Source organism: Candoia aspera, chromosome 1 (assembly GCF_035149785.1).
Source record: "Candoia aspera isolate rCanAsp1 chromosome 1, rCanAsp1.hap2, whole genome shotgun sequence".
Lineage (NCBI taxonomy): Eukaryota > Metazoa > Chordata > Lepidosauria > Squamata > Boidae > Candoia > Candoia aspera.
In genome coordinates, this window is record NC_086153.1 from 340,852,601 (window position 1) to 340,880,578 (window position 27,978).

Sequence of the window (27,978 nt, forward strand, 5' to 3'; positions counted from 1 at the left end):
CCTTCCTCTGCTCTCCGCGTTCCCCTCAGGGCCGGGCTGAGAGAGCGTTTAGGCCTCGCGTGCAGCCTCGGCCTCGCCTAGGGCAGCGAGCCGGGCGATGACGACGCCGCCGCCGCTGCTGCTGCTGCTGCTGCTGCTGAGGCGGGTCCCTCGCTAGGCGGAACGGAACGAAGGGCGAAGCCTCCGCCGCTGCCATGCCGGCCAAAAGAAAACTGGTGCCGCCGGCCCTCAACATCACCCCCACGATCGCCGAGGGACCCAGCCCCACCGGCGGCGAGGGCGACGGCCCCGAGTGAGTGGCTGACCCCGTCCGGTGGCGCGGCGGTCGGAGCGGGGCTGCCGGAAGGGGCGCCGGTTGCGGGTCTGAGGGGGACGGGGGCCGAGGTGTCGCGGGGGAGACGGCCCGGGACGGGGTGAGGGCCGCCGGGGAGAGCGAAGGGGGGGGGATTTTCTCCTTGGAGGTACTTCGGGGCTGCGGTGGGTGTGGAACCGCGGTGAATGGCCGGGGGAGCCGCTGGGAGGAGGCCGCCGGCCCTTCGAGGAGCCTCCCGATCCGCGAACGGCGGGAGCCTGGCGGGGGGGGGCGCCTCCCGGTGAAGCCCCGAGAGAAGGCAGAGCCGGAGGCTGCGAGCAGCTCGGAGGGACCGGCGGGGGCACCTTCGCCTTTAGGTCCAGGAAAGGGTGGAGGAGGCTGGGCACGTTGGGGTGAGCCCCGTGGGAAAGAGGGGTGAGCGGACGCCGAGGCAGGTCCCCTCTGCCCTGCGAGAGGCCCGTGCGAGCCTTTCCTCCTCGAGAAGGCGGCCGCGAAGCTCCCAGGACGTGGACCGAAGAGAGGGAGGCAGCGGCCGCCCGGACACGGCGAAAAGAGCCCACGCAGGTGGAACAAATGGAAATAGGTGGCTTGGTGACCTCGCGGGGCAGAGCAAGTGTTCGTTCTGTAATTACGGGAGGAGGAAGCTTTTTGTTGAGCCGTCACTTTAAAGAAAACAGTGCCACGGTCTTCACCTATCTCTGGCTACGGTGTGAGGAGCAGAATTTGCTAGTTACATAAAGTTGTAATTGTTTGTGAACAGATGATGGGGAATGGAATGCTTCCTCCCCTGCCTGACAGATAATAGAATGTAAGTTCAAGCCAGACTGCAAGGGTTCATAGACTGCTCATCATGGTGGAGCCCTGGCAGAAAGAATTTGAAGGGCATATATATATATATATATATATATATATGCCCTTCAAATAATCTTGGAAAAAGTATGCCCACTTCTGCCCGAATAAGTCCTGGTTTCGCTGCTCCGGTTGAATGTTATGTGAGAGAAACAATAGACCATTCCATTGTTTCTCACGCATAACAACAGGGTGGCTGGAACAACCTCGGGTTTAAAAGATGCCTTCATCTTCTTTCAGTGTATTTTATATGGCATCCTTGTCTTTCAGCTCCTTATATGTGGAAACCTCTTCCATAGCATTCTTGCCCAAATAAAATGTGAAAGGGGCATTCAAACGATCTTTAAAATGCATTTTTATAAAATAAAACTAGAATTGGGGAAGTGATTTATTATGGCTGAAGTAGAGATGCACTATAGGAGGAAGACTGAAGTGGCAAAGTAATGACCCGGGAGACAGCTGGAAGAAGGAGAATGTTGGGTATTTAAAGCATAATACTTTGCAAATTTACTTAGAAGTTGACTTTCTAATCCAATAAGCCACACTCCCAAGAAGGTGTACGTAAGGTTGCAGGCTTGAAGAGATCTTTGATGAGAGGGAACTAAAGAGGTGTCTAAGAAAAGACCAGAAGCTTGGGCTGACAGGGCAGTGGCATTCAAAAGACTTTGTCACTTTTAGAACTATTTGTATTGAAATTTTGTGTTTTCATAAATAAGTTGAGGTGTCATTAGTTATAGGGGTGAAGAACAACTGCTGTCAGTGCCCTGGAAAGGCATAATTGTGATGAGGGATGTTAGCCATATAAAGAAAGAAGGCTGCATGGAAATGTGGACAATTAGCAAAAGGATTGGATGCTATTAAAGTACAGTGTTTAAAGGTTGTTGCATTTCATATTTACATTAATAGTTTCTAGAAAGCATTGACAAATAGAAGCTTTTTGCCCTCTCATTGTTGGAAGGAGGAAACATTGAAACTACATGTGGGGAGATAATAAGTAATAGAAGAGTTTTTAGCTATATATATTAAATATAGTTAAATACAGTTTCAGTTTGTATATACATTTTTTTTGCAACCATAGGTTTTAGCAAAACGTATAATATAGTTAAAATATGCTTCCATTGACATCACTTGTAATGATAACCATCAGATTAGAATATTTTTAAAAGTAGGTGGCTGCTAATTTTGATAGCAGAATAAAATCTCCTGATTCACAGGCTTGCTGCTGAGGAGTGACAATGGAAGAGGACAGTCCTCTCCCTCCACCCTTAGCTTCCAGAATGTGTCTGGTTGGCCACTGAACAACGCAGGATGCAGGACTAGGTGGCTTCTTACCCCGACACAGCAAAGTTTTTCTTATAAATGACATTAATATGGTAGTGACACACACATTAAAGGTTTTTTAGTAATCTTCATCAGCACTATGAATAATATGGAAATGAATGTTGAATGATGGAGAGAGAGAATCATTATCGGTCCAGAAAGTATGAAAGGGTGTGCCATAAAACATTTAAAAATGGAATATGTGTATTGTAGCAGGGAGAGGAAATAAGGAAGAAAATTAATTGGGATACTGAGTAGAGAAATGGTGTTTAAAGATGAGCAATAGTTTAAAGTCGATAATAGAACTGAATAGTAATATTGTAATTATTTTTATTATAGAGTTTTATCCTGTTTTTTCCAAGGGGTTAAGGACAGCATTAATGGCATTCTCTCTTTTGCCTGGCTTTCACTCTAATGTCATTCCAACAACAGCTCTGAACAGTTGGGAGTGTGGAAATGTGTAACTAGGACCACTGTGTATTTGGGTTCTGGTGAAAATTATTTGTTTTTAGCCCCAGTCTGTAACTAGCTGCAGCCATTTTGTGAATTGGTTATCCTCTACGGCAGTTAATTTGTGAGGGTGCTCATGACACTTTCACAAAACTCTTACTATGCCTTATAAGCTAAAATTTTGGAGCATATATATGTGTGTGAACATTCATTTCAGAATTTTACTGATTATTGAAACCCCTGTTATCCTTAGAAAGCTCAAAGTGTTCTCACTCGCTCACTCTCGCACACACCCATACTCTCACGTGTAATTTGGCTGAATTTGCATAACCTGCTTATTCCTCATTAATTTAATCATGAGTTACTCAGTGACACACTGAAGCATAAAAAGCCACACTTGCTGGATTTGCGTAGCACGCTAGATAAAAATGTCCTTTCTTTGTTGTTAACAGTGTTGTCCGAATTCGGCCTCACACTTCACCAACATAAGAAACATGTGAAATAATGAAGTGTGAGACTCGTGGTTTATGGCCTTTATGAGCAGTAAGCTACATGGCTGAGCAGAGATTTTACCTTGGGACCACACACTAATCATGTGTGTTAGAGGTCCATCATCTGGAAATGTGATGGAAATTTAATAGGTTGGGGATTGTTAAAAAAAATGAGCTGATTTAGTTATCGAGCAGTGATAGGAGACTTGGGTTCCATGGGAAACCAGTGCTCTGATTTGGCTTTAGGAAGGTGTCTGTTTTAAAGGGGGCTGGTGGGCTGTAAGCATGCAGATAAAAATGGGTACAGTATGGGAAGAAGGGGAAGTGGCAGAATATGTGAGCTGCTGATGGTGAGAAAAGACAATGTGTGTTTCAGAATTAAATTGTTCAGATCTATATAGTGAAAAAAAAGTAGCATCTGTTGAGGGTATTTGGGGAAAAGAATGGTGAGTTGGGAGTTCTGAAATGCTTAGAGGGGAGCATCCAAGCTTATAAGAAGGAGCAGCGATACCTAAAAAGACTGAGCTGGATTGATGGAAATGTTGCAGATTTGCAGAAAACCAACAGCTTGGTGGAGGGTGACTGACTGTATATAGTGTGTCCTTGAAAGTTTTTACATACTTAAAAGATAAACAAGAACAAATGTATAAAAGAAAAGTAGAAAAATATAAAAGAAACATTGAAAGAGAGGATGAGAAAAAGAAAAAGTAAAGAAGCAGCTTCCAAACTTCTTTACAGCAGTGACAATCATTTCTCCTCATTTAGAACTACATTATATAGTTCTCTTCTTCCCATATTAAACCCCTTTTAATCAGCAAACCCAGAAATCACCAGTTCATTTTTATCCATTTTCAGCAAAAAGTCCATAAAAGGTTTCCAGTCTTTTATAAAAGCCCTACCTATGGCTTCAGATACTTTAGACAGGACATACTTTAAATGGGAAGAGGGGAATTTATGTAACTTAAGAGCTGGAAACTGGGAACCACTGGGAGTGGTACAGAATTTTACCGTCCATCCTCTCATCTTTCCACCCTTTTTTGAAAAAAGCTTGTTTCGGTTTTTCTCTTTTTCCTAAGGAATGTTTTCCCTTTGAAGAATATCTGAAGACACAGTGTTTACAGCCCATAACAATAGCAAATATTTAAAAAAAACACACATTTGCCCAAATTGACCTTCCTCTGCCTTCTACAGTGAAAGTGGGTTTTTTAGATCACAGTTCTATGGATTCTTACTTAAAAATAAGCATCTCTGCATTCTGCTTGACTTCCTTTGAATAAATATGCATAGAATTGCAGATACAGTAAACTTAAAATGTGTAGGGAGCTAGGGTAATAAAGATTCCACAAAGTGGGCATTGCAGTAGAGAAGCTCCTCATAATGTATAGCCGAAGACTCGGAGAGGTTTAATATTATTTCTCTTTCACTGTAAGGAGTAAAGCTTGAGCCAGTGGTTCCCATGCTAAAGGGAGCCATCATGTTAACGTAGCTTACGTACCTTCCAAGGTCAGTGGGAGGTCAGCCAAATATCCATTGACATGGGTCAACCTAGAATTAAAACCCTGGGACGTAGACCTCTGGAGTAGTTTGATGCTTGCGTACAACAATACAGAAATGTTCTGTGCGCTTAAGACTGCGTTGTCGTCTGCACTGAAGAGATTAACGTGGTCAGGTTTTCTCTGTGAGCCATCTGCGGAGTAAGCCAGTTCCTGAATAAAGCCTTAGCTGTCCAGAGAGCTGAGATTTTGAGTTGCATCTTTGTGAGGTGTGAGGCTCACTTCCTTTATGTACAGAGTTTAAAGCCCACCCAAATGTCGCAGGTTGCAACATTTCAAAGATGAGTAATAATGATAATTCCTTCCCCGATAACGCTTAAACTGAGTTGAAGGCTCAAGGAAATTGAACTATCTTCAGTGATCTTGTAGATGTCACAGGGTAGGGAGCTATAATTCACACTTACAGCTGCAAATAGCACGTTGCTGAATGGAAGCAAGGTATAGAGATGGAATGACGTGCAAATGGGTTAGCTGCTGGGAGAGAAGAAGCTAACTGAGGAGCTTATCTAGTAAATTATTGTCTGAGTGAGGAAAGGCAGGAAATCATCTTGAATAAAAGGGGATTTGGAAGAAGCTACTATCAATGGGATGAATTAGGCGAGGTTGAGACATTTAGAACTAAGGGAAGGGGATTGTGAAAACTAACCATCTCACTAGAAGTGAAAAGCATCCAGAAGAAAAAGGAAAATAGCCCAAATATACTTTAAAAGGGCAAATCAAAAGATAAAACCATCTGGCAGAATGTTGTATTTGATAACGGAAAGTGAAACCCCTATCAACATTTTGTTTAATCGGCTGGGAGAATACCCTCTTTAGACTGAGAAAATAGGCATTCCTTGTAACCAGCACTGAATATTAGAATCCAGCCTGGTGCAGAACTAAGAAAATACTTACAGTCTTTGGTGCAAAAATGTGGGGAATCACGGCAGCCTGGTGATTTTCATGCAGGCCACTCTGACAGCCTTTCACTGTCACTCACGGATGTAGAGATGGCCGTGCTGCTCCACTTCGGTGTACGCAGCGGTGTGTTACATAGATCTTGGCAGGTCTGATGGCTCTCCCTCTGTTTTCCCTTAGAGCACATCTTGTTGACCTCCAGAAAAAACTGGAAGAACTGGAGCTGGATGAACAGCAGAAGAAACGATTGGAAGCTTTTCTCACACAGAAGGCCAAAGTTGGAGAACTAAAAGATGACGATTTTGAGAGAATTTCAGAACTGGGAGCTGGCAACGGTGGGGTGGTCACCAAAGTACAACATAAACCCTCAGGGCTAATTATGGCACGGAAGGTGAGACCGGGTAAGGGGAGAAAAAGGGCAAGTAATTTTCCAACGTGGGCCTGAAGTAAGCCAAAGATCTCAAGAAGTGATACCATCGTAGCAATAAACATATAAAGTGATAAGAATACAAGTTTAATTGTAACTTTTGAGCTGAGCTGTCAAAGATCATACAAGTAGTCCTCAACTTACGACGGCAATTGGGGCTGGAATTTCTTCACTAACCGCATCGCTTAGTGACGGCAATCCCTACAGTCCTGGTTGCCGTCATTAACTGAATCCCACGGTTGTTAGGCAAGGCAACTTCCTGCTGGCTTCCCACAACCAAAGTCAGTGGGGAAGCCGGCAGGAAGTTGTAAGCCCTAGGCGGGCAGGCAGTTAAGTGGCTGCTGCCAGGTGGGGAGGGAGCGAGGGAATGCACAAGAGGGGTGGGTCGGGGGTGTGTGTGGGGGGGTGCGAGTGGCTGGCACAGCATGAGTGCAGAGGGGCTGGGGAGGGTGCAAGGGTGGGTGGTCCCAGTAGTGGTAGGGGCACTTGGGGCTGTGACTCCCAAGCTGGGAGAGGGGCTCCAACAGATCCCAGGAGCAACATCAGAGATCTCTGTCCAGAAGATGCAGTGCTAGGAACAGCCGAGATCCTGCGCAGAACCCTCAAACTCCCAGGCCTCTGGTGGAAGACCCGAGGTTAAGGAACACACATACTACCCATAGGGGTGAGAAGGGAATTTTATATATGACAGATGACTGGACACCCCAAACTCAAAAATGCCAAGCAGCCAATAACCAACCAAAGGGGCTTGACCCCAACCTTGCCAAAGGACTGGGAAAACAACCAGGTCTTAAGCAGTTTGCGAGGTCAGAAGGATGGGAGCAGTGCAAACCCCAGGGAGATGATATTCCGCAGGTTTCCTTGGTCCCTTAAGATGACACTGCTTAATAGGCAGGACCTGGAGCATGACCACTCTAGCTGACTTGACTGGACAGTTGGAAACACGGAGACAGGTGGCCCCTCAAGTAACCAACCATTTTATTCAACTTCCAGGTTGTGGCCATTTTGCTGAAGGAGATTTAACAGCTAATCTGGAACTTTGTTGCTATTTTTTTTAATCCATTTAATCCATTCATTCAATCCATTCAGTCGGAGACTGCCTAGACAAGTCCCTGCAGTTTTGGCAAGGTTTTTCAGAAGTGGTTTGCCATTGCCTCCTTCCTAGGGCTGAGAGTGTGTGGCTGGCCCAGGGTTACCCAGCTGGCTTTGTGCCTAAGGCAGGACTAGAACTCAAGGCCTCCAGGTTTCTAGCCCGATGCCTTAGCCACTACACCAAACTGGCTCTTGCTAATTAATAAAGAGTATTAATACTAAAATATTACAAGTACTCAGAGCCACCACCACCATGAATTTGAGATCCTTGTTTTTAAATACAATTTTCTGGACTCTGCCTTGAATACTTGGGAGTTTTCTAGATTTATTATGGTGTCTACAGAATTTCATTTAAGAGCCTATTTCACTGGCTGTTAAAAGGTAAAGTCTCCCTTGAGATGACTTCACCTGATGACTGCACAAGTATATTGGTGTGGCTTTCTTGGCAACTTTATAGTATTTTTTTCCTCTTCTAATCTAGCCTGCTATCCTGAAATTTCCTGGCAGTTTCCCATCCAAGAACTCACCAGGTCCAACCCAGTTTAGCTTTTCAAGTCATCGAAGATTGGCTAGAGGTTGTCATCTGCTATGACTTGCCAGTTACCTGGATCTGGATCTGACCCTGTTAGCCTTCCATAAAGCTCTGAAGACCTGGCTGTTTCTGCGGGCGTTTGGGCCGGGAGGTTAGGCGAGCCCTGCTGGTTATGTGGTCTGACGACTGGAACGTATTACTCACCTCAGACGTCACGGGGTATTATTTTTGATCGCTGGTTTTAATCTTTGTATGTTGCCTAGAGTCACTGTTGTGAGATGGGCATCCATATAAATTTGTTTAAATAATCTTTTGGTGCAAGATTGCATTAATGGCACTATATCGATGTCTGTTTAAACAGCAAATGTGGGGTTCCTTTGGCTTCTAATTCCTTTCAGCCCACGTCCGACCCATAATTGTAAAGAAAAAAGTTAATAGGTGCTGCTTCTCTTAGATGAAAGGAGGCATTGAGATGGACCTCTCCCATCTCTGTAGCACCACGGTGAGAGAAGTTGAAGTTCCTCTGTGGCGTTGGCCATTATTTCCTAGCTTGGCTCGTGTGCCACGCGCTACTTACTTGATGACAACATTGAGATCAAAGCAAAAAAGATGGGAAACCCTGATAGGGGCGTCTCTTTGAGTTTTGTGGCTTCCCCTTTTCTTCTTTCTGTCCTTTCCTGTGACAGGGGAGAGAAAGTCTGATGATTTAGCAGGATGGGTATCTTGTGCCTTTTTCCTGTGAGGGATATGAGAGGGGGTTGGAATTGAACTGTTGGGCTTGCTTTCCTTTGGAAAATTTCACATCTGGTGTGGAAAGAACATCGAGCAACGTGAGGCGTTGAGCTCCTCTCTGAACAGTCTTCAGCGAATTTGTTTCTGTGCTCCATTCCTGAGCCTTGCAGACGTTCCTATGGTGACTGCTTACCTCCCACTTTTCTTCTGCTGCATCTTTTCTTTTTTTGCACTGCTAAGTAGGTTATGCTGCACGTTTTCCTGGATGCGGAATCATTAGCAAATGCAGAGCTATAATTGCAGTCCCTCAGCTCTCCGTTATTGAGCAAGAGTGTCCGCCAACGGCCTTTAAAGGCGAGGAGCACAGATCAGGGCTGAAAGTGCAGTCGTGGCACGATGCAACCTTGTCTTCCATGCGAATGAATACTGTATGGCAAAGCGATGTTTCTAAACTTGCATCCCTCGTATTTGCCCATGTTCTTGTTTCTATGATTTTAAAACGGGAGTATTTATTTATTTCACTGTTTTGTGACCTGCCCAAATGCATAGACAATGGCCCAGGTACAACAGATTAAAAATGCACTATAAAAGCCATAAGACGTGTAATTAATAGAAATTACCCAGATGGTCACTAGAACATTAAATTCTGGTTAAATTGAAAATAAACCAAAAATTTAATTGTTTCTCAATTGCAAAAATGACTTGCTGGAAATAGCCAAACTCTGAGGGCTTATTTCCTGCTCTTTCTGTAATGTTAACCAAATGGAAGATACTTTTTTTAATCGTTTAAGCAAGATGGAAAAAAGGCAAAAAGAAATACTGAATCAATATCAGTGTTTTAGAATCCTGGTACAGATTCAGATAAGGCTAATGTATGGCAGAATCAGCAGCATGTGAAAAAGTGCAAATAGAGAGTGCCAAATCTAGAGGTCTATCCATACTTTTGTCTGGTTGTCATTCTCTTTCAAAATGTGTTAATAGTCAAAGACTATTGACTAATTTAGAAATGTTTGTAGTGACTAATGACTAATAACATGGTATTTCATCAGTTAAATTGGCTCTGTGTAATGCTAGCTTATTTGCATGAAGCTCTTCCATAATAAGCTGTGCTCCATGAAGCAAATTTTAGGACTCCACACAGCGTGAAACCGCAGTTGAATAGCAGAGCTATCTGTGATGCAGAGTACACGCTTTCCCAGTCGGCCTTTTAAGAGAGAGCAGAATATGCCATTATGTTAACAACATCACAACTCAGGAACCTTGATTTCTCTTAGCAAGGAATTTTAAAACAGCAGCAACCCTTCCCTCCAGGAAGAAGTATGTGCTTGACTGATTCAAGCCCATCCATTATTCCCCCTTAACCGCCTTTCATCTATAGGGCTGAAACCTGTTTCTCCTGTTTATTGGCTAATGTACCCTCCAAGTCTCCATGGCCTGGAAGAATTTAAAAAAAAAATTTAGCACAGGTAAGATAGTTGCACGTTTAAGCAGTAGCGTGCATTGCTGTAAAAACACAAAATCCTTTAGTTTGGAAAGGTTTCCCAAAGGACACCAGAGTTTCTGACTGGGCTATTTGATGTTAACTGATCGTTCAAAGGACTGAATCTCACCTCTGAGTTAGGCTTTTGCCTGACTGAAGTGCTAATCTAGTCCTTATATATCCAGGAGGCGTTAGCTGGCTGGAAGAAGCTGTCGCACTGCAACTGCTGTTGCAACTGTTTTGCAGAGTCTTCATCCTTTGACGCCTCTCTCCTGTTCCCTCCACAGCTGATTCACTTGGAGATCAAACCGGCCATACGGAACCAGATCATCCGGGAGCTCCAAGTGCTTCACGAGTGCAACTCTCCATACATTGTTGGCTTCTATGGCGCCTTCTACAGTGATGGGGAGATCAGCATTTGCATGGAGCACATGGTGAGAGCATGTTTCCTGTTGCCAAATGTGACAGGTGCCTGACCCAGCATCAAAGGTTTTAGTTAAACTGATCAAGCTTTGGTTATTCTAAATGTTAATTCTAAATCTTCTCTGCATTTCTGCCTTAGCTTTCCATTGCATCAGCTTAAACTGCAGGTCTTTATTACTAATCACAATCCACTTTCTTCCACAGTATGAGGAAAATTCTGATTTATTGGGATTGGCTAATGTTCCTGATCTTTGCTACCAAATTGTTTTGGATACTGGCTATCAGGAGAACAAGTCAGAATTCCAATTCAGATGTAACACAAAAGCAAGCAGACCGAGTTACCATAGTTTCTTTAGCTTTCCCAGCATATTTGCTTGATCCCGATAAGAGATCAAATCACTGTATATTATTGAGATAGCCAGAGTGGTTCAGCTTATTTGAAAACGCTCATGGCTGCATAACTGTTTCCTTCTTTGGGAAATGTTAGTACTCAATGGAAAAGCATTGATATTCCAGCCAAGATTATATTTATTCCCTTAAAAATGTATGTTTTGCTTTATAGTCAGAGTTCTTGAAAAGGAAACTAACCCATATGTGAGATTAAAAAAAGAGATAGAATAAGTTACAAAAAACAGTCAAATGTGCTAAAATCAGCAGTGGTACAGCCTCTACAGAGTCATCACTGAGTCAAGATACATTTCTCAGTTCTGTCAGCTTGGAAGAGGACAGCTTTTTATCATTGAACAATAACCTGGGTGCCAGGCAACCTGAATACTCTAACAGGAAAAGCCTTGCTTCTCATAGACACACGAAGTAGTCCTCTCTGCGAGCCCGTCTGGATTGAAGCCTCAGCCAGTGATCTTGATAAATGTGGTAAATATCTGTTTCATAGGATAGAAAACAAGTAGGTTGATCTGCACTGACTTCTTGGCAAGGCCAGTATCTCTCTAGCATGGAATCTGTCACCAGAGAAAATGTCCTCTTTCTGCCATCCTTGCTCACTTTGTAGTGCAAAGTAGATGCTGCCATCTGTTGACTTAATTATAAAACTGGCGGAGTCCTGGGGAGTTTGCATTTCAAAAGTAAAGCTATCCAAATACATTATGACGACGAGGACCCAACTGTAGCCTTGCGGGCTTCTTTAAGATGCCCAGAAATCATCCTTACCGAGTCTCAAGAGACAACTACTGTGGGTACCTTCTGGGACGGGTAGGCTTTAGTTCTTCTGGAAGCAGGTGCTCAAATCCTAACCGGCTGAATGCTTGCTCGGGAGTAGGATTTAACCTCTGACATTGCTTCCCTATTCGCACAGCAAAACAGCGATCGTCCTGCAGGGCGGCTTGGAAAAAGTAATGATTGTAAAGCATTTTTCATGACAGAGGATTGGGAAAAACTGGCCTTTGTGGCGAACATAGGGGTAAGAAGCTGCCTTAGTTAATGCTGCATAAAGGTGTGCCGAATGCCAAGCTCCTGCACGTGCCACAAGTCTAAGCACAGATAAATGAATTGAATTTCCCTGTTTAACTGTCCTTCCACTTCCTCCTCCTCCTCCTCCTCCTCCTGCCATTTCTCTTTTTGCTGTATTTTAAGTTCCTCAGGACAGGGGCCTCTTCTTTTGTACCTTGTAAGGTGCCATATTAAAGTCACTGTGCAAATAATAAAAATGGGATAAATATGTAGTGGTGAAGGAGGAGAGGTTTCCTCTGATTACACCAATTGGTCCCTGACATCTTATAAGCGTTCACCTTCATCCGCCTTGTCTTCTTCCGAATCATCCAGTAGTGTAGTCTGGAACGTCCTCCTCTCGCTGAATTCAGAGGGTGGCTCACGTATTCATCTTACCTCCCTGCTTACGTCCCAGTAGCTCAGGGTGATGCACATAATACTCCCTCATCCACTTTGTCCTCCTAGCAACCATCCTGTGAGATGGATTGGGGGTGACAGATACTGAGGCCTGTGGTCACGTGAGGACATGAACATGAGCCTCCCTGGTCCCGTTCCAGCTCAACAGTGGCATATGTAGAGAGGCACTGTTGGGGTTTGTCACAGCCTTGCAGCTTCTGGCCTTTTGGGACACGGAACCTGAGTATTTTCCATTTGTTTGCAAAACCGCCCAGAGTCCCTCTGGTGGGAGGAGATGGGTGGTGACAAATCTGATAAATAAATAAAGATTTTAACAGCACACCAAATACAGTAGCCAGGCCATATTTTGTTCCAAGTAACACGGGTGTTGTAACGTGTTCTGTGCCTGGGTCAAAGAGGAAGGTACCTTGAATTACAAAAATATACTCAGAATCTTCAGGAAAATGAGAACCTGCTTCATTAACCTCCCTGAACTACAGCTGATCAAAGCAGATGGCGAAGGCTTGGCAAAGAAGAGCGCTTAACATTTTGCCTTCTGACTCTGTGAACCGGAGCTGTTGAGAATCATCTTCTCTCTCAATCAACCTTTCTGTAGATTTCGTTATTAAGAGGCTTGGTTGCGGCAACGTGGGGTTGTATCTTCTCTGGCAACACCCCATTTGCAGAACTGAGGATAGCCTGACCCTTCTTTGTTCAGTTTCAGGCAAGCTGATGAACCTTTATGTACCTCATATCTTTTAAGGGGTTGTAAGGCGTTCTCTGTGACCTTTCTTACTTAAGTATGGCTTCTTTCCCATAGTTCATTTGCTCAAGCGGGATGTTTTCTCATTTTAAATTTTAAGGTAATGTAGGCTAGTGGGCTTTCTGGCCTAAATAATTGTGAACATAAGCACCTTTCCACTGATTTTAGGATGGAGGTTCCTTGGATCAGGTTTTAAAAGAAGCCAAGAGGATTCCTGAAGAAATCCTGGGCAAAGTCAGTATAGCAGTGAGTATGCAACTGCCTCCCTTTAACTCCCCCACACAGGGGTTTGTGGGGGACAAAGCCTCATCTGTGTCCTACCCCAAGGCGCTTGAACACTGAATTGCCCCTTCAGTTGGGGAAGGCAGTCCTCTGTTCTGTCACACGTGTGTACGTCTCCCTTTTTTAGTTTCCCATCTGTGAAATGGGGGGTCACGCTTGCTTCCGTCCCCCAAATCCTGATCATTTGCCTTCTCTTCTTCCTCCCTCCCGTCCCTCCACTTTAGGTTCTGCGCGGATTGGCTTATTTACGAGAGAAGCACCAAATCATGCACAGAGGTGAGAGTTGGTTGTAATAGAGGGGGGAGTTTGCATTTGTAAGTGAAACAGGGTTTTGTAGATTTGCTGGACATCATTCTAATTCCAAGGCCTGGTTTTACACATTGTTTAACCAGGAGCATTGCATAGGGGTGGAGGCAGTTATCAAATGCCTTGTTATATACATTACATCACATTAACTTTTTTTTTTTTTTTTTTTTTTTGCTACTGTGGCTGTGTGGTACACCACCCAGCCTGTGGACTGCAGTGGGTCGCAAAAAACTGGAAATTGTGTTGTATTCTATATTGCACTACGCTTACACAGGCCATTGCCACCTCCTTTGGCAGCTGCTCTCGAGGGCAGCCTCTTCTGTCACCTTTGTGCTAGTGTTGGGACTTAGAAAAACTCCAGCTGCTTATTAAGAAAGGTCCTTCACGATCCTGAAATTCATCAGCACAAGCAGTTTTAAGCCTTCCGGATGTTACTCTCCGGCAACGGAAGGAGAATTTTGTGTGTGTGGGGGGGGTGTTTGTTTCCATTGCAAATTTCCTGAGTCACAAAAAAGTCTATTGGGGACCATGTCAGCCAATTTACTGAACTGCCTCGCCTTTCCTGTCTCTGTGCTGCTCCATCCCTCTGTGTGGACAGAGTGGAAGTGATTGCGGGACGTCCTCCGGAGGATACCAAGGGATGGACAACATGGACGTGAAACCAGCCCAAAGTCACAGGTTCATCATGCCCACGTTAAGAGTAGGAACTTACTGTCCTGTAGTTTACAAAGTTCTGAAAGCCGAGCCTTTCTGGAGGGCGAATTCTACACCTGAAATCGATAAGAAGTGGTACTCCTTTATGCGGTGATAGTTGAGTGGTGGCTCCCAGCGTAAGCTGCGCAAGGGGCTGTGTCTTACGCCCTTACGGGAAACGTGAACGTGCTGCTGTTGGACTTGTGCCTTCGTTGGGAGCTGCTCAAAAGCATCAGTTTGGACCATTACCTTCCAGTGTTCGCTATGTGGCGGATGAGCGTGTAGAGTTTTCACCAGAACGGTCTACAGCTGGAAGTGCTTCTTGCGGTGCATTTTCAGTGTTTTTTCTCTCACCTTTGTCTCTAAAAATTTGTTTGCAGATGTGAAGCCTTCTAACATCTTGGTGAACTCACGGGGAGAGATTAAGCTGTGTGATTTTGGAGTCAGCGGGCAGCTCATCGACTCCATGGCAAATTCCTTTGTGGGCACCCGATCCTATATGTCTGTATGTCCTCTTGCTTTCTTGCATACCGTTTTTAAAGAAGTTGTTGGGACAAGCAAAGCTCGTCCAGTAGGTGGAGGATAGCTGCTCTATGGCGGCTGGTGTGGGGATGATGTAACGGCTATTGCCTGTCTTCAGCAGTCTCTAGTGATTGCTTATGCGGTATTGCAGCCAAGTTGCCTTCGACGGTGTCTTCCTTTAAGCTGTATCTGCTTCTTTCTGATCCCAAGTCCTTCTCTTTCCTCTGAGCTATGAACGCCTTTGCTTTTTCAGCAGTAATTGGTCCTCCCCAAAGCCCTTCCTTAATCATGTCTGGTGTAGATGAAGCAGTCCAAACATCTGTACTGAACACAGCAGTGCCATATAAATGTTTAAATTAAGGCAACGGAATACAAAGCCAGAATTCTTTATACTTCTGGCTGTGTGTGTGTGCTGGCTTGGCTGGCGCACCATCCCGTTGCTTCCGTTGGGCTCCTCCTGCCGGCAAGAGGAGCGAAACAAACTAGGAAGCTTCTCCTGCGCCCCAGTTTGATCTCTCAATAAGCCCGGAACGCAGCACCTGACTTCCGATTCTAGTGTGTTAAAGAAACAAAGTCAAGGTACAAACGTAACGTATACAAAATGGAGCATTTTTGCAGACAACATGAGCAAAATGGGGAGCAAAGGCACAATCTTGCTTGATCAGAATAAGTTGGAATCCGACTTTACTTTCTGTGCTAACTGGTCCAGTGGGTTTGTCAAGAGAAGTTGTCTAATAAGTAGATGGTGATATTCAGAAGATCAGTCTTGGATGCATTACCAAAAAGAGTATAGTTAAAATGTGTTGTTATTTCACATTACCCTAAATAGGTCTTTCTAGAGAGTAATCAACATTTGGACTGGAGTATTTGCCACCCTCACCCAGTCTGGCGATATGGGTGATGGTAGCTCCTGGCCTTCCGGAGGAACCTGAAGACTTGGCTCTGCCATCTTGCTTGGGGCAGAGAAGGGAGTAGCTCGCGTGGGGATGGCTGGCACCCTAGAATGCTCCTCACCTACATGGACGGTGTTAGATCTCGCCACTTGGACTTTATTTTTACCTCTTTTTTTATAGTTATTTATTAATGGTATTTATATTTTTACCTATTGTATTGGTATTTATATTTATTGTTTTAATTGATTAACTTTGTGGTAAACTGCTCAGAGTCCCTCTGGTGGGAGGAGATGGGCGGTGACAAATTTGATGATAGATAGATAGATAGATAGATAGATAGATAGATAGATAGATAGATAGATGGTTTAAAACAGAGTTTTTCAGTGATTCCTAAGTTACTTACTGAAGTTTTAGGCTGGAAATGATTTATTATTTAATTTATAGGATTATAGGATAATTTATAGGATGCCCAACTCCTAAATGACTTGACTCTACTTCCTGAGTCAAGTTGTGTAGGAGTTGGGCATCCTATGAATTATCCTATAATCCTATAAATTAAATAATAAATCATTTCCAGCCCAAAACTTCAGTACAGTTTTAGTTTTCAGTATGTTATTAACAGCAAAGGCAGCACAAAAACCGCTTTTCTCAACTGCAGGTGAAGGAGGGCATCTTATGCTCTCTATTAAGTACATCTGTATTTTCTGCTTTTTGTTCATTTGCATATCATCCAGTAAGCAAAGTTCTCCAGACAGTTTGTTGTAACTCCTGGCCTGGCTTCTGAAGAGCTGTTCTTCAGCTCTGGTAATTAACTCAGCATCTATCCTGATAGGGAAACATCTTTAAAATTCAACCCTTCCGTTCTTGCTGGCTTGCCATAAATTTCTAACATGGACGTGTACCAGCAGACACCTGTATGTTGAAGGAGCCACTGGGATTGACAGATGTGTTTTGCAAGAGAGCACTAACCCACGTCTGTTTTGACCGCTTGCAGCCTGAACGTTTACAAGGCACTCATTATTCGGTGCAGTCGGACATCTGGAGTATGGGCCTCTCCCTGGTGGAGCTGTCAATTGGAAGGTATCCCATTCCCCCGCCAGATGGCAAGGAACTGGAAGTGATCTTTGGTCGTCCCGTGGTCGATGGGGCAGAAGGGGAACCCCACAGCATCTCTCCACGGCCCAGGCCCCCAGGACGTCCTGTTAGCGGTAGGGGCTGACTCCTGGGGGGTTGGGGAAGTTGCTGACAATTGAAATTATATCACTTGTTTTGTTTCGTTTTAATTTTTGAAGGCAGCGTAATCCCTGGTAGCTAGACTGGGGTTAATTCCTCTAATTAATGAAGTTTAATTCAATCTTGTGGGAGTCAAAGCTGCTTCCTGCCATGCTGGCCATGATCTGCCAGCTGTTTCAGAAGCATATACATCACTGTGAATCATTCAGGCAGCATGGTGATTATCACTGGAATGTCTGACAACCAGGGCCCACAGCTCCTTCTGTACATAAAAACAAAACCTATTTGGGGGTGGTGATGGTGGCGGAGGACAGGTTTCTGATGGGCCCTGCTGGAGGTAAACAGTTCAGGATACCTGTGGTCACGTAATGGCCTCACTACTTCGCATCAGTCAGCCTGATATTTGAGATCAAGATGCTCATGGTAATAAAAACAAAAGATTTCCTGGCCAAGGCAGGCTGAAGTCCCTTGAGCTATCATTCTCTCTCTCCTTTGTGGCCTCCCAGAATCTTCTGGGAATTCTCAGTCTAAGTAAACCTCACGCCTATCTGGGTAGTGGCTAGGGTGTTGGATTTTGGCAGGGAGGACCCTGCTTAGATCCTCACTCAGCCATGAGACACTCCCTGGATAGCTTAGGCCAGTTACGATTTCTTAGTCTAGTTTACTGCGCTGAGCTTTTTGGAGAAAGGGCAGGACATTATTGGAATCGTGAGAGGTCGCCATGTTCTATTCATCACAGTCATCTTGTGAAAAGTCTGAGCTTTTCTTGATTATCTGACTTTTTAAAAAAGATCAGTCAGAGGATCTGTTCAGAGATGGCAACCCCAACTCAGAATAACAACGAATAATTTAAACGGAGTCCTATTTAAAGGATCAGGAGGGGCTAAATAAGGTGAGCAGAATGGACAAGTTGGCAGTTTTGTATAGTTTGATTAGATCTGGTTCCCTCCAGTTACGTTGGACTTCATCCCCCAACCAGCATGGCTAGAATTGTTGCCCAAACATTCCAGAGGCATCAGGTTGAAAGGTCAGGTGTTAAATTTCAATAAATACTAATAGCCTTTCAGTTAGCTTTGATGTATTGTTTCCTGAAGAATAACAAGTTACAGATTGCTGATTCTTACATGCTTTGCACTTCCCGTGGTTCATCAGTAGAGAGACTGCATTCAGTGGGCTTTGAAATGAGACAAGCTGACTAGAAAATTTGCAGGGAGTTTCTTTTCAAGACTGTACAGTCATTCTTCCTGATGTGATGCCCTACAGGTATGTTGGACTATACCTGGATCTGCCTAGCTGGCACAGTTGTGCTGCCTGGCACTTAGGAGAGCTACAGTCCAAGATGACTGGAGGACATCCGGTGGGGGGGCTCGACTATGGCACATACTGATGCAGATATGTAGGTGATATTCCAGCAAGATTTTACCTGTCAACATTGTGAAGCTTTGGGGAATAAAAGGGCACAGTCTTCAAGCCCAAAAGATCCACAAACTCAAGGAATCAATGGATAAAAATATCCAGGATCCAGAATGGAAATAGGAGTCTTCTTGGTGGTAATTAGCCACTCATGCTTTTTCCCATGAATAAAGATGTTCAGGCCTATGCAGCTTCTCTTCTATCAAGAGAATCCACTAGCCACATTTTGTGGGTCTCAGTAAACTTAGACCAGTTTGGTCTAGTGGTCAAGGCGCTGGGCTAGAAACAGGAGTCTGTGAGTTCAAGTCCCGCCTCAGGCCTGAAAGCCGGCTGGGTGCCCTTGGGCCAGTCCCTCCCTCTCAGCCCAACTCGGTGCAATGCAGACTAGCCTCCTCGTGGTGCACCCCGGCAACGTGACTTCTCACGGCTAAATAGTCTACACATCTGGCTGCTGGCCCTCACAAGGATTTCCCAGCAAGAAAAGCAGCATGAACACCAAGCTGCTGTGCCGTTCAATTAAAAAAAAAAAAAGTAAACTTAACTTCGTTCTTCTTATCTTGGCTTTTTGGACTCCACAATGGGAGAAATTCAGTCACTAGGCAAGGTCATTGTTTAAGGCTGACAAGGTGGATCACGAATGGTACCGGCTGTTTCAGCCTGGCCTTCTGCCCTGTGTCGTGACCCCTCCCTCCCCCCTCCCTCTCGTTAACCCATAGCTCACACAGTGGGAGCTGGAACTGGCCATCCCAAAAGCACGCTGCCGCTTCCGTGGGACGTATTTTAGATTACAAGACCAACCAGCAATGCCTCCATGTTGGGTTCTACTCTCCTTACGTTTTCCTGAATTTTCTTGTTGCTTCTTGAAGATGGAAGTCTTGGGGGGAGCGGGGAGCAGGGAGGTCTTCCTGACATGTGGTGTGCATACGGGTTTTCATCTGCCCTTTGCTCCTTTGAACCCTGCAGGTCATGGGATGGACAGTCGACCCGCCATGGCCATTTTTGAATTGCTTGACTACATTGTGAACGAGGTCAGTGGCTGGGAGAAGACATTTTGACTCTCTTCCATGGGCTGGTCTTCTGCTTTGTGCCTCTAAATCACGTAACGGGGGGTGTGGGATTGAGAGAGTATTGTGGGCGGGTCAAGAACCTGGTGGAATATCTGGCTTTTTGTGTTTCTTGGCCAGGCGCCTCTGCTGGTCAGGCTGGTCTTTGCTGTGAGCCTTCTCATTCTTTCCTATCAACGTGGTATCTAGTAAATAAAGCCCCCAACCAGTTTAAACTTTCGTACGTCACGCCACGCCCATTTCAGTGAGTCCCCAAGTTGGGAGGGAAGCATCTAGTCTGTCCTCCCCCAGAGTGTCATTTGTGTCTGGCTGCATATGAAAACAAGGTGCTGCCAGTAAAATGAAAACAATGCAAGCCTGGGTCCTTCGGCTTGTCAGTCTCAGTAAAAATAAGGGGAAAGGAACAAGAGGCGAATGAAGATGTGGTAGACCGGTTAAGCTGCCAGGGGGAAGACACGCTCTTGTGTTTTGAAATGAAAGGAGGAGAGGCGGGAGCCTGAAACGTCACTTGTAGAGCAACAAGAGGGAAAATGTCACGTCACCGAGGCGAAGGGTTCTATCTGGGTTTTGTGGGAGGAAAAAGGGAACGAAGAGAGAATGGAGAAGCTGCAGATGGACTTAAGCACGTAGGAAGTGAGAAAGCAACACTGCAAGTCCCTGGAAACGGTGTGGCTCCCCCAGGACTATTTCGGTTCAGCGTAGGAAGCAAGAATGGCCCACCCCCCAGTCCTGTCTGCGGAGAGGCCACTTCAGGGAAGGTGCCAGCGCTACCACTGGCATTAACATGTCAGCGCTCTTTGAGATCCTGAATGATGGGCGGATGCGTGGCGTGGTCAGATGCGGGAGAACAGGTGGACTTCGGAGCCTAGGCCCCCGAAACCACGCTGGGTTGTTTTCCATCCCTACCTTCCTCGGCTTCTCTTCTCAACCAGTGAAGCCTAGAAGCTTCTATCACTTAATCTTTTTTCTCCCTTCCAGGGCCTGATGATGTTAGAAACAGCTGAGGGCCCTTTTATTTTGATGGCGTATTTGTACATCAGTGTATTCAGATCGCCGCGGTAGCACCTCATTGCCATAAACAGTGATTTGATGCATCTCCAAACATTTCATTTAGCTCATTTCGTCAGCCTAACACTTCGTATGCATTATAAAATTTAGCAGTCCCAGTCATTTATGTGCACCACCAGTTGTTAAATTACAGTAAAGCTTTCAGTGTTGTCAGGTCTCAGGAACGATACACAACTCCTTGTGATCCTTCAGAGGCTCTGTGATTTCTTTTCATCCCCCACTGCCTCACTCCCAAGGCTGTTTCCTTAACTGACATGGCTTTTCCCAAATCCCAAGGCACTTCATCTCTGCTTTTTCCTGTGTATTTCAGCCACCTCCAAAACTGCCGAATGGGGTTTTCACCCAAGAATTCCAGGAGTTCGTAAATAAATGGTAAGAAGTCTTGCTTTTATCAGTGGGAAGTACAGAACCTTGGGATCAGGGTCAGGGAGAAAAGTGGAGTCGGCGTGATTGCATCTCCTGAAGACACGCCAGCTCAGGATGATAGTTTCCCCCTCTTGGATGCCAGGCCTGCAGATGGTGCCCTTCAAAAAGTAAATGCCATGCCTACAGGGTAGCCACAGATAATTGTCATAAGGAGGTTAGAAGGGGTGGGTGGTAACTTCTGAATGCTGTTGGCAAAGCTGTTGGTTCCCCTCTCTCCATAGGGATGAGGCCACTCTGTGCTCTTGTTCAGGGGTAAGCCGTGTGGATGGAGTTGGGGTAGAACAGCTGATGAGAGCCTTGCGCACCTAGCACCCCCCAGACGCTGGTGCTGGGTACCCCAAAGAAAGTGTGTGCGCGTGCCTTGCCGCGGGCATAGTTGACCAACCTCCTTACTGCCCTTTTTCCCCCCCAGCTTAATCAAAAACCCCGCTGAACGGGCAGATCTGAAGATGCTGATGGTAAGAACTGCAGATTTGTTTACTCCGTGTGCTCAGATACCTAATTTCTGACACTGAGCAAACCCGAATCCTCGTACAGGACTCAGGCAAATTGGTCCACGTCCGCTGCTTGTTTTACCGTTACTCCCTCCTGGTGGTGAGCCTGTATGCTCCACCGGTGTACGCTTTGAGGAGCTACCGCTCGGTCTGTCCTTCTCTTGGGTGTACAGCCCCACGTGCAAAAGGTCCTGAGAATCGCACAGCAGTTGTGTAGATTCTCCAGCGAAAGGCCCTGAAGGGGGTACAGAACCCTTTCCTTCCAGAGCCTATCCAGCAGAGGGGTGGTGGTCTCAGGCTGAGGAGTGGTGGGGTCCTCCTGCGCCACCAGCGGCCCTGGAGGCCAGGAGATGCTGGCTGCGCAAAAGCTGCATCTTCCATTCATAGCCATTCGCCCCGGTGACTCCGGCCTGTTCCGACCGGATACAGCCTTTTTCTTCGCTCCTGGCTGGTGTTACCAGCATCCAGAAATGAATCTCCAGAGTTTCCCCTTTGGGGTTTCCCCCCCCCTCTTAATTGGGTTATACCAGCAAGGTGCTGATTGTGAGTTTATCTCAAATGAAGAATCCAGGGAACGCCCCAAAATGTAACGTCTTCTGAGTTCCCCTGCCCGAAGTGCACATCCTTAAAGATTTGGGAAAGAGTTGCTGGGAAAGGTCCCTGGGAAACAGGGAATGGGTTTCTGCATCCGTGTTTCCCATCCGCATCAACTTTAAGATACGTGGACTTCCACTCCTAGAATTCCCCAGCCAGCCTGCTGGCTGCAGAGTTCTTGGAGCTGAGACCCACCCCTCTTTAAATTGCCACGGCTGGAAAACACTGCTCTGTACCGACACAGAACGTCTGCTCCAACCCGGGGCTGCAATGTCCCCCTGTCCCCAAACAGGAGAGTGGGCTCCAACTCTGCAGCGCTGAGATAGACTTCCAGTTTTTCTCAGCCGGCATTCCTTGCTCTGAATATTCTTGGGACCCAGGAGCAGCTCTCGTTCGGAGAGTGCTGGTTCTGAGGAAGCGTTTGAGGGAGAAATGTCGGACTCCATGCAAAAGAGCCAACTGGGTTTTTCCTCCTAAAGTACTGAAGGAGCTTATTTATTTATTTTCAGCCCCACCTTTATTGTTTTTTTTTAATAAATAGCTCAAGGCGGCAAACATCCCTAATGCGCCTTCCTCCTCCTCTTTTCCCCACAACAACAACCCTGTGAGGCGGGTTGGGCTGAGAGAGAGGGACTGCCCCACGGTCACCAGCTGGCTTTCGTGCCTAAGGCGGGACTAGAACTCTCCTACTGCACCTGATTGGCTCTTGGGCTGAGAGAGAGGGACTGGCCCACGGTCACCCAGCCGGCTTTCATGCCTAAGGCGGGACTAGAACTCTCCTACCGCGCCTGATTGGCTCTTGGGCTGAGAGAGAGGGACTGGCCCACGGTCACCCAGCCGGCTTTCATGCCTAAGGCGGGACTAGAACTCTCCTACCACGCCTGATTGGCTCTTGGGCTGAGAGAGAGGGACTGGCCCACGGTCACCCAGCCGGCTTTCATGCCTAAGGCGGGACTAGAACTCTCCTACCACGCCTGATTGGCTCTTGGGCTGAGAGAGGGACTGGCCCACGGTCACCCAGCCTGCTTTCAGGCCTAAGGCAGGACTAGAACTCACAGCCTCCTGCTTTCTGGCCCAGCACCTTCACCACTAGACCAAACTGGCTCTCAAGTTGTCTGCTATCTATAAGGAACAGGCATTCTACAGAGTTGCTGACTCTCTAAGAGGCCTTAAAGGCGGCGTTTTCACGCCTCATACACCCTATGTCAACAAAATATCAAAGATAAACATGAACAGAATAATAACAGGAAGACCGTGCAGAAATAAACTATACATTTTAAAATATATTCAGTTCGGAATGTGTGTGTGTGTGATTGTAAGGAGTTAAAAGCTTCTTTAAACTCAAGTTTCTGATTTCTATTTCCTTTAGAGCCCCCCCCCCCCTTTTAAGATGAAATTAAAATGTGCCATCTGCTACGTGAAACTACTTTGCGTTACGGTCGGAGAGCCCGTGCCTCTTCGGACGCTGGCAAGCTGCGGCTTTCGGCATTCCTCGCCGCCGTAGACCCGGCTGCTGTGCTGGGGGGCCACGGGCCCCCCGTCCGTTGTGTAGAGCCGGAACTTAGACAGGGCTCCCAGACGCTTAGCGCAGCTGGCATTCTTTGTGTTCCTCTTAGAAGCCCAGCACCGTTTCAGAGGAAGGTTCGGAAGGGGAAGGAGGTTTCAGCAAGCGCATCCCCGCCAGAGCAGGGCCTTGCCCGGGTGGGGGTCAGCGAGGGTCGACAGCCGCAGTTCCCTCCCGTCCCCGATCCTCGCTCTTGGCGGCCCGTGGAACCCCGTAACTCCCTCTCCGTTCGTCCTCCGGACAGCCCGCCCAGCGCCCGTTGTCACAGCGTTGTTCCCTTTCTCCTGCTTTCAGAATCACGGCTTCATCAAGCGCGCGGAGGTGGAAGAGGTGGATTTTGCCGGCTGGCTATGCAAGACGCTGCGGTTGAACCAGCCCAGCACTCCCACGCGCACGGCCATGTGACCGCCGGGCCGGCTGCCGGGCCCTTTCCCCCCTCTTTTGTGCACTGCTTGTCTGCTGCTGTTTGCTGCCCTCCAGCAGAAGGAAGAGCCACCTGCCTCGCCTCGCCCTCCCCCAGGAGGGCTCAGAAACTGTTCGCTCGTCCAGCGGCCGGAGAAGAAATGGGCTTTGCTTCGTTCTGTCCCTGTTTTATGGTTTGGTTTCATTTCTCTTCCGGCGGTGGGAGAATCACTCGCGCCCTGACGCTCTTGACCTTGGTGGGTGGGGCTGGCCGAGAACTGCTCCGCTGCTGCGTGGCTCGGGGGAGGGGAAGAGGACGCTTCCAGGACAGGCTGGCTGCACCTGTGTGTGTGTGTGTGCGCGTGTGTCCTTCTTTCTGGGTGAGCCTGAGAATGGCTCACATGGGCTCCTGCTGGTGGGCAGAGACATCACTGCGTGGAGGGGCCGGGGCAAAGGTGGCGGATTAGCCAATCAGACGGCTTTGTGGCTGCCTCTTGAGTTGGCAGAGAAGCGGAAGGCCTGGGCCTGTTTGCTTCCTGGAGGCTGTTTGGGGGAGATAGCAGAAAAGCTGCAAGATTGAGGAAGTGGGTCTCTGGGCAAGCCCTCAATTCCTTCCTTTGGTCATCCTCCCTTCTCTGTCTCCTCGCCTCGGGTTTTGCTCAGGGACACGGCCCTTCACATTTTGGGGGGTAGGCAGGGGCTGGGGGGGAGGAGGCGGGCAGGGCGGGTCCTGGCTCTGCCTTCAGAGATAGCGTGCTCGAAGGACCGTCTCGGTTATGCAATGGGTCAGAACATGCTACAGAACGCTGAATTCTGGGGAGAGAGTAGGTAGCCCCTTGGAGGACAGCTTTAGGTTGGAGGGGGAAGAGAGCTGCTAGTTCCCGGTTCTGTAAGGACCGAGGGCCGCGTCCTGTGACCGCCCCCAGCGCCTCTGGCCTTCACAGGCCCCTCTCCCACCAGGGTTTTGTTACCTTGTGCTGCTGCTTGGATACAGCCAGGCTGCCTTACCGTGGTCCCTCTTTTTTCCCCCGTAAGGTTTCCCCGGCTTCTGTTTTCCTTTCTTTGGGCACTGATGTTTCTGCAGCTCTGTCCCGAGAGGGTGCAATGTAATCACAGCAGTTCGGCTGTGCACCTGGTGCTCCTCTGATGCTCCTCTGAGTTTTGTTCCTCCGTGGCTCAGAGAAAAGGCCACTTCTGCAGCAGCTGAAAAAGAGGAGGGAGGAGATAAACTTCTAAAAGTTTCTTTGGCTGGGCCGTAATGTTTGGCCACCTCTCTCTTTAGCCCCTTCGCCTCACATCCTCGGTCCTCTCCAGGTCCGTCCGTCCGTCTTTCCGTCCGCCCTTCCTCATGCATATCTATCCTTAAAATTTCTATGTAGGCTAAATGCATATTTTGAGTGCCAACATCGATGTGTTGGTTACAAAAACAGTCGCAGCCCTGGAGGCAGCTGCATGAGCAAGAACAGGGTAATATTTTTAGTTGAGGTGAAAGGAAATGCCCCAGTCAGCCAAACAGTAGTTGGGCCCTTGAAGGGTGGTAGCATTTCACTTCGCCTTCCTGCCCCTTGAAAATTAAGCGCCAGCCAGGAAGAAAACCCCAGCAAGGGGTCTGAGCCGGACAGAGCCGCCCTCCCTGGCCAGGGCCGAGGCTCGTCGGTCACGCTGCCTCGTGAACCAGGAACCCCCGTGCTCGCAAAGGGTTCCCACCTCAGAGGCAAACGTTGCTTGTTGAAGCCACCTAATCTCGGTTACACGTGGAGCGACCTCACCCAGCCTCGTTGGCTGCCTTCCTAAAATGGCAGCGCCTGGCCCAGAAGCGCCTGGGTGAATCTTCCAAGCTCTCTGGAGCAAGGAACGCAAAAAATAAGGTTCAGCCGCCTAACCGGCTGCGGCCAGTCAGATGCCTTCGGCGCATCGACGCGGCGCTCTGTGCGTCTCCGGCGGGGCTTCCCCGGACACCCACGCCCCCTCCTCCCCCTCCCACCCAAGTCTTGCCGAAGAACGTCCAAGCTGTTTTTTGAAGCTAGTAGCGAGATGGAAGTTTTCTCTTTCGTGGGGGTTTAATATTAGTCCCCAGAGTATTTCTTGTACCTGTAGCAGTGACGCTGGATCCCACGGGGGTAGTTGAATTTGGGTGCATTGCCTCAAACGGAGGATCGGCTTGCATTGGTCTTCCATTCAGGATCTTCAGGCAGCATTGCTCTTCTTTAAGTCCTGCTTCCGGGAAACCCAAGGCAAGAAAGAGCTTACTCTTTCGCCACTGATGTTGCACCTGTTAGGTCGGGGTCCGCAGCCTTCCTTTTGGGGGGGGGGGTCTTCTCAGGGATGGTCTCCTAATTGAGAAAGGCTGGCTCTCCTGCCCGGCCGCCCCCCCCTCCTCTGAATTTCTCCTTTGTTCTCCGTCTCTGAACTTCCCTATCCAAGAGGACCCATCGGCTTTTATCTTCCCTTTTGCTTTTATTTTCCCTTTCGGCTGACTTCATTTGACTTCAGAGGGAAAAAGGGGCAAGGAGCAGGAGGTGGCCTGACTACTGAGTTTGGGGTTGCTTCAGGGGGAAAAGGAGGCAACGGTGGGCAGTTACTCTGTGTCAGGAGGAACAATCTGGGGCCCAGGGGAAATTTGGGTTTCTCTGTTGGTCCATCCTGTGCTGCTGGTTGAGCTTCAGATATACTGGGCGTTGCAAGTAAAATATAATGGATTGTATTTCTTTCTTTCTTTCTTTTTTATTGTCTAAGTGGCTCAGCCATGGCTTTTTAAATAAATCATTTGAAGGCCTTCATTTTTAAGCTGGAGTTCCTCTATTTGAATGCTTCAAAGACATCCAGTCGCATCGCTGCTCTCGTAGTCGACGAAGCTAAGGCGGCGTGGAGCATGGAGTGTTAGGGTGCGTGTTTGTGGAGGGTTTCTTCCTCCCCCTTCCCCCTCCCTCTGGAGACCAATGAGAAAAATTCAGATTCTCCCCAGGAACAGCAGAAAATGCAAAGAAAAGCAAATCTTTAGGCAGTCGGTGGGGGGGAGGGATGGGTGACCACAGGGTTCGGTCAGAAAACGTTGAGATGGTGATCACAAGGGTCCATTTTTTATGCATGTCGATGCGAATAAAAAACGGGCAGGGCTTCCGTCATGCTGTCGGGACGTCCATCTCAACTTCCTTGACCCTGCACCCCTGGTGGCCTGTGAGAAGTTGCGGCATTATTGCAGGCGGATCTGTTGCGCATGGCTCTGTCTGGTTTTCCAGCTGCTACTGTAACTCCCCGCGTCTCCCAAGTGCAGCCGCACTTTGCTCCGATGGGGTGACTCCTGCAGATTGAATGTATCCTGTTCAGTGTTTGAGTTCAGAGGTTGTCCCTGGATCGCTCGGTCCAGTGGCACCGCTTCCTTTTTTTATTTTGACAGAACCCCTATCTGGACAGTGAAGCTTTAGCTGGGGGGAGGGGGGTGCGCGTGCCCAGGGACGTGTCTTACATTTCTCGGCCTCTATTTAAATTTTTAAAAGGAAAACGACTTAGTAAAACGTTTGGCAGTTCGGTGTGTTTTGCTCTAGGTTTTTTGGGGGGGGGTGTCTCTTCATTTTTTCTTCCTTTTTTTTTTTTTTTGCTTTAGTTGTTTAGGGGTGTTTAAGGAGAATGTGTTCAGCATTATGATGGTGCAATTTTTTTTAAGAAACTATTTTCATCATGGGGAGATAAAATAAATGGCACTTTACATTTACAGTGTTGTGCTTCTCTTTCTGTTTAAAGTATGAATATGGGGGACGGTGGCCAACCATTTCTATCTTATTTCCAAGAAAACATCACAGATGCACCCCTGTGGGTTTCAAGAGTTGAGCTCTGTTCAAGGGAATCGTTTCCATAAATCA

At 47.2% G+C, this 27,978-nt stretch overlaps 1 protein-coding gene across 1 annotated transcript; it reads left to right on the forward strand.

Annotated features, from left to right (window-relative positions):
• On the forward strand, positions 1 to 27,828 carry MAP2K2 (mitogen-activated protein kinase kinase 2). The gene is made up of 11 exons (XM_063290943.1): positions 1 to 292; positions 6,054 to 6,264; positions 10,424 to 10,570; positions 13,333 to 13,410; positions 13,671 to 13,722; positions 14,826 to 14,950; positions 16,855 to 17,068; positions 19,470 to 19,534; positions 20,949 to 21,010; positions 21,477 to 21,522; positions 24,011 to 27,828. The coding sequence occupies exons 1-11, from the start codon at positions 195 to 197 to the stop codon at positions 24,119 to 24,121; spliced, it is 1,209 nt and encodes a 402-aa protein (XP_063147013.1). The 5' UTR covers positions 1 to 194; the 3' UTR covers positions 24,122 to 27,828.
• The last annotated feature ends 150 nt before the right edge of the window (positions 27,829 to 27,978 follow it).